Source organism: Vigna radiata, chromosome 5, assembly GCF_000741045.1.
Source record: "Vigna radiata var. radiata cultivar VC1973A chromosome 5, Vradiata_ver6, whole genome shotgun sequence".
In the NCBI taxonomy this organism is placed as follows: Eukaryota; Viridiplantae; Streptophyta; class Magnoliopsida; order Fabales; family Fabaceae; genus Vigna; species Vigna radiata.
In genome coordinates this window covers 5,645,642-5,649,887 of record NC_028355.1, presented here as the reverse complement: position 1 = coordinate 5,649,887, position 4,246 = coordinate 5,645,642, and the positions used below count along the sequence as shown (strand labels likewise).

Genomic DNA, 4,246 nt, shown 5'->3' with positions numbered 1-4,246 from the left:
GTTTTAACACAATTATTACTAGTGGAGTGTGAATGTCATTTCTGCCAAAAATAACATCTATAATATTCTTCATCGTGCAAGACATGTAGCTATGGCCTATATTATCAAAACTTCTAACAACCAAGCAGCGCCAAGTGATTTTTATCGACATGTTTAATTTTTTAGTCATTAAAGCTGTTATTCAATCATTAGTTTTCTTCTTCTTTCATACGTTGAATCCTAAATTTCCTTTCAAATCTTTATCCTTTTGTCTTGCCTTCTTGCATCATTTCAAAAAACTGTATATATCTATGTATATGCAAACATAATCAAAATAATGCTTTAACTTTCATTACCCACACTTAGATCTCCGAATATCTTCCCGTTTTTCTAACAGTTTTTCTCACGTTTGGTTTCTCACAGTGATTTAGACTTCAGAATTTGAAAATTATTTTGAAAGCCAGTATCCAACATTAATCATCCTTGAAGATGGAAAATCGTCCTTCAGCTATGATCACCAATGGCAAAACTGCTTTCTCAACTCCAACTTCCACACACGAAGGAGACGCTGGAAAACCTGAAATTCGTCTACATCCACAAATTCCAGGATGGTTTTCAGAATATTCTCCACTATGGCCAGGTTGGTTTTGATTATATATATACATATGGTAAGGTTTTAGATTCAAGATGATTTTAATTGCTTATGTTAGATAGAGTCAAGTCTTATTTGTGTTGTATGTCGGAGAATTATGGGATTATGTTAGATAAATTTTTGCAGTAGTTTTTTTAAAACAAATAAAATTGATGCATTTGTTGATGTCCTTCAATTAATTATTGAGGAAATTATAAAAGAAAAAAAAAATATTTATTCATTAGTCATAAAATGTTTGCATGCCCAGCCTCCATAATACATTTTCATTGGCTTCTGATCATGCTTGAAGTGCAAGGGTAATAATATTTTTGTCATTATATATGTTGTGTATAATAATGCATATGCATATATCAGGTTAAATAATCAACTGTTCATATTTTAATGCCTTGCTTCCCCACACATCTTCCTTAAAGAACAATCTAATTAATACGTTTTCGCATGGAATAAGAAACTTTCTAAGTATAGATTATTGCCGAGGTAATCCACCTCACTTACTTGATATTCATGTAACTGATAACCAAAAGGATCAAATGTGTCACGCTTTCTAACAACCTTATTTAATAATCGATGTTTTTTTTTTTTGTTCTTGTTGATGATGATGTTTCTACAGATATAATATCTATACATGTTTATGTAAAGGTAACGAAATTGATTGACGTGTACATGTATTGTAGGACAAGCTCACTTCTTCAAGGTAGAAAAGATTTATTTCCAAGGGAAATCTAAATACCAGGATATGCTAGTTTTTCAGGTGATGATAATAATAAAAAACAAAAACATAATATATCTCTTTGTTCTTGATCTTATAATACTGTAGTTGACATGACTTGTTGAATGTTAATTCCATTACAGTCATCAACTTATGGTAAGGTTTTTGTTCTTGATGGAGCACTCCAACTGACAGAGAAGGACGAATGTGCTTACCAAGAAATGATCACTCACCTTCCTCTTTGCTCTATCCCTAACCCAAAAAAGGTTTTTATTATATACGAGACAATTAGTTTTAGGTTTAATAACTTCTTTTTTAACAAATTTTTTGTAACAGATTACGTGGTACTATTTTATTAATTCGTATATTTGAAACAGATTAATCACGTACTATTACATAAAAAGTTGTCAAAAAAAATTGTTAAAGAGAATTTTTCCATAATCTTACGGTCCAATTATGACACTATTCTGTGAGCATTTGAATATCAAGCTATTTTTGTGTTAAATTCTCTTAACATATTTTCGCCTCTGGTCTGAATTTTAGGTGTTGCTTATAGGTGGTGGAGATGGTGGCATCCTAAGGGAAATTTCCCGTCACTCGTCTGTTGAACAAATCGACATATGTGAAATTGACACCATGCTCATTGATGTAAGCATAATCTTTTCACAGAGATAACTTTTTATTTTATGCACAAGTGATTTTGTATAATTATACTTATATTGGAGATTGAGCATAGATAAAGCCATTTAAAGTATTGTGAAAAGGAATTAAAATTGTATTTATTTTCTAATTTAACAGCACAACTTATTTTAAGATTTATTTAGTCTTTCATATTATCAGAGATGATCATAGAATCATTTATAAATATTAACATAACAAGAAAAATAAAATATTTCATAATAAAGTTAATTTAGAATATATAATTAGAAACAATCGTCAGCCTATAATCAAATTATAATTTTCAAAAACATAATAACCTATACTCAGTTTTTCTTATATTATTATTATTATTATTATATTTATTATATTTATTATAAGATAAAACTTAGATCATGTAAAGCTTCTAATTAGATTAGTAAATGTAACAAAAGAAGGTGAAGTGGAGAAGTTTAAGTAAAACTAAAGGGTTAAACAATGATTTCAGGTGTATAAAGAATATTTCCCAGACGTGGCGGTTGGGTACAAAGACCCTCGAGTGAAGCTTCACATCATAGATGGTACTTACATCCAAACTACATAGCTTTAGAAGTTCTACATTGACTAAATATATGGTTAATATGATCAAATTATAATATTTAAGTGAATATAAATTTCATCTTATAAATTGGTTTTATGAAGTTAAATTAGGTTTAAAGTCTATTTCTTACTAAGTTTAGTATTTTCTTAGATCCTGTTCACTTGAGTGAATTTGGGAGAGAGTAATTGAGAGGATTTGAAGATAATTTTTTTTTTGTTTATTTGAATAGATTTGGAAATAAGTAAGAATAGATTTAGAAATAAAATTTGTGAGAATTAGTGTAAGATTTAATTTATATGACAGATTAACAAAATTTACTTTCAAATTCACTCTCAATTATCTCCAAATCTATTCAAATAAACAACAAAAAAATCTATTATCAAATTTTCTAAATTACTCTCTCTCAAATCACTCAAGTGAACAAGACTTCTGATGTGTTGTTCTATTGAAACTAGCAGGAACTCTCTTTTTGAATTCTGTAGCAAGAGGAACCTATGATGCCATAATAGTGGATGCCTTCGACCCAATAAGTGTGTCTCATATCTTTTATGTTTTGCATTATGAATCTGAACAGTGATAAGTGAGTAATTAATAGTAATTAATGTGATATTATATATATTCCAGGGCCTGATCATGAGCTATTTGAATGTGAGTTTTTTGAACTGGTTTCTATGGCTCTTCGACCTGGAGGAGTTCTGTGCATCCAAGCAGAGAGTATTTGGTTTGAGTCATTGGATATTGAAGAACTCTTCACCAAATGTCACCAAACTTTAAAAGGTTCCTCTGATTATGCTTGGACAACTGTTCCTGCATATCCAAGGCAAGCATCACTAATTATCATATCTTGTATTTCAAAAGAAATTTGGTTTCTTGTGTTAGTGCGTCCACCAAATGTTGAATCTTTGGTTTCTTTTGTTTCAGTGGGGTCATTGGTTTCTTGCTGTGCTCCACCGAAGGTCCTTATGTCGACTTCCGAAATCCAATCAACCCCATCGATCCCGAAAATTATGGCATATCAAACCAACCCTTGAAGTTTTACAACTCAGAAGTAAGCACATATATATGTATAACAATCTAAAATTGACATTTTATTTTTGTTTAAATTTTCGATGTTGTGTATCCGTTTCAGGTTCATTCAGCTGCGTTTTGCTTACCATCTTTTGCCAAAAGGTTCTCAAATGCCAAAGCTACTAAAAGGCCGTAGTATGAACAAGACAGAGACATGTTCACGTAGTTGCAAGCATGTGTACTAATACCGACAACACTGCATGCCTCATTCATACCCTTTCCGACAACATTTGAAAATTCCTGCCATTATTGTTGTGCCAAGATTTTTTAAAAGAAATCGTACTTTGTTATACTTCAACGTTCAAGTGTGTTATCTTAAGAAAATAACTACTCCATATGCGTTGCCACTATTCAGACAGAATCAATATTTCATTAAGCTAAACATCAATAAATTGTTTAAATTACTAGTTCTTAATCTTTTTGCGCTTACAATGGTGATACTGGAAATCAAACTTTTGTCTCATGCATAATCAAGAAAATTTAAATTCAATCTTTAATTTTACAATTATAAATCAATTATTTACATTACAAGTGGTTTAATCTTTTGTTTATATATATGAACTAATCTATTAATAGTAATAAAATTCAGACACTAAATATT

General features: G+C 30.2%; 1 protein-coding gene across 1 annotated transcript; it reads left to right on the top strand.

The window, feature by feature from the left end:
* The first annotated feature begins 423 nt into the window (after positions 1-423).
* Positions 424-3,993, top strand: LOC106760240 (spermidine synthase 1). Its single transcript, XM_014643705.2, has 9 exons — positions 424-619; positions 1,306-1,382; positions 1,484-1,606; positions 1,884-1,988; positions 2,485-2,557; positions 3,036-3,107; positions 3,202-3,397; positions 3,499-3,625; positions 3,707-3,993. Exons 1-9 carry the CDS (start codon positions 469-471, stop codon positions 3,779-3,781), a joined length of 999 nt encoding a protein of 332 aa, XP_014499191.1. The 5' UTR covers positions 424-468; the 3' UTR covers positions 3,782-3,993.
* Positions 3,994-4,246: the final 253 nt, after the last annotated feature.

What these genes read in the sequence shown, in the direction of transcription:
- LOC106760240 (XM_014643705.2), top strand. Translation starts at nt 469, where the DNA reads ATGGAAAATCGTCCTTCAGCTATGATCACCAATGGCAAAACTGCTTTC. An exon ending in AGGATATGCTAGTTTTTCAG is followed by an intron (nt 1,383 to 1,483) that starts GTGATGATAATA and finishes ATTCCATTACAG; the next exon opens with TCATCAACTTATGGTAAGGT. An exon ending in GGATGCCTTCGACCCAATAA is followed by an intron (nt 3,108 to 3,201) that starts GTGTGTCTCATA and finishes TATATATTCCAG; the next exon opens with GGCCTGATCATGAGCTATTT.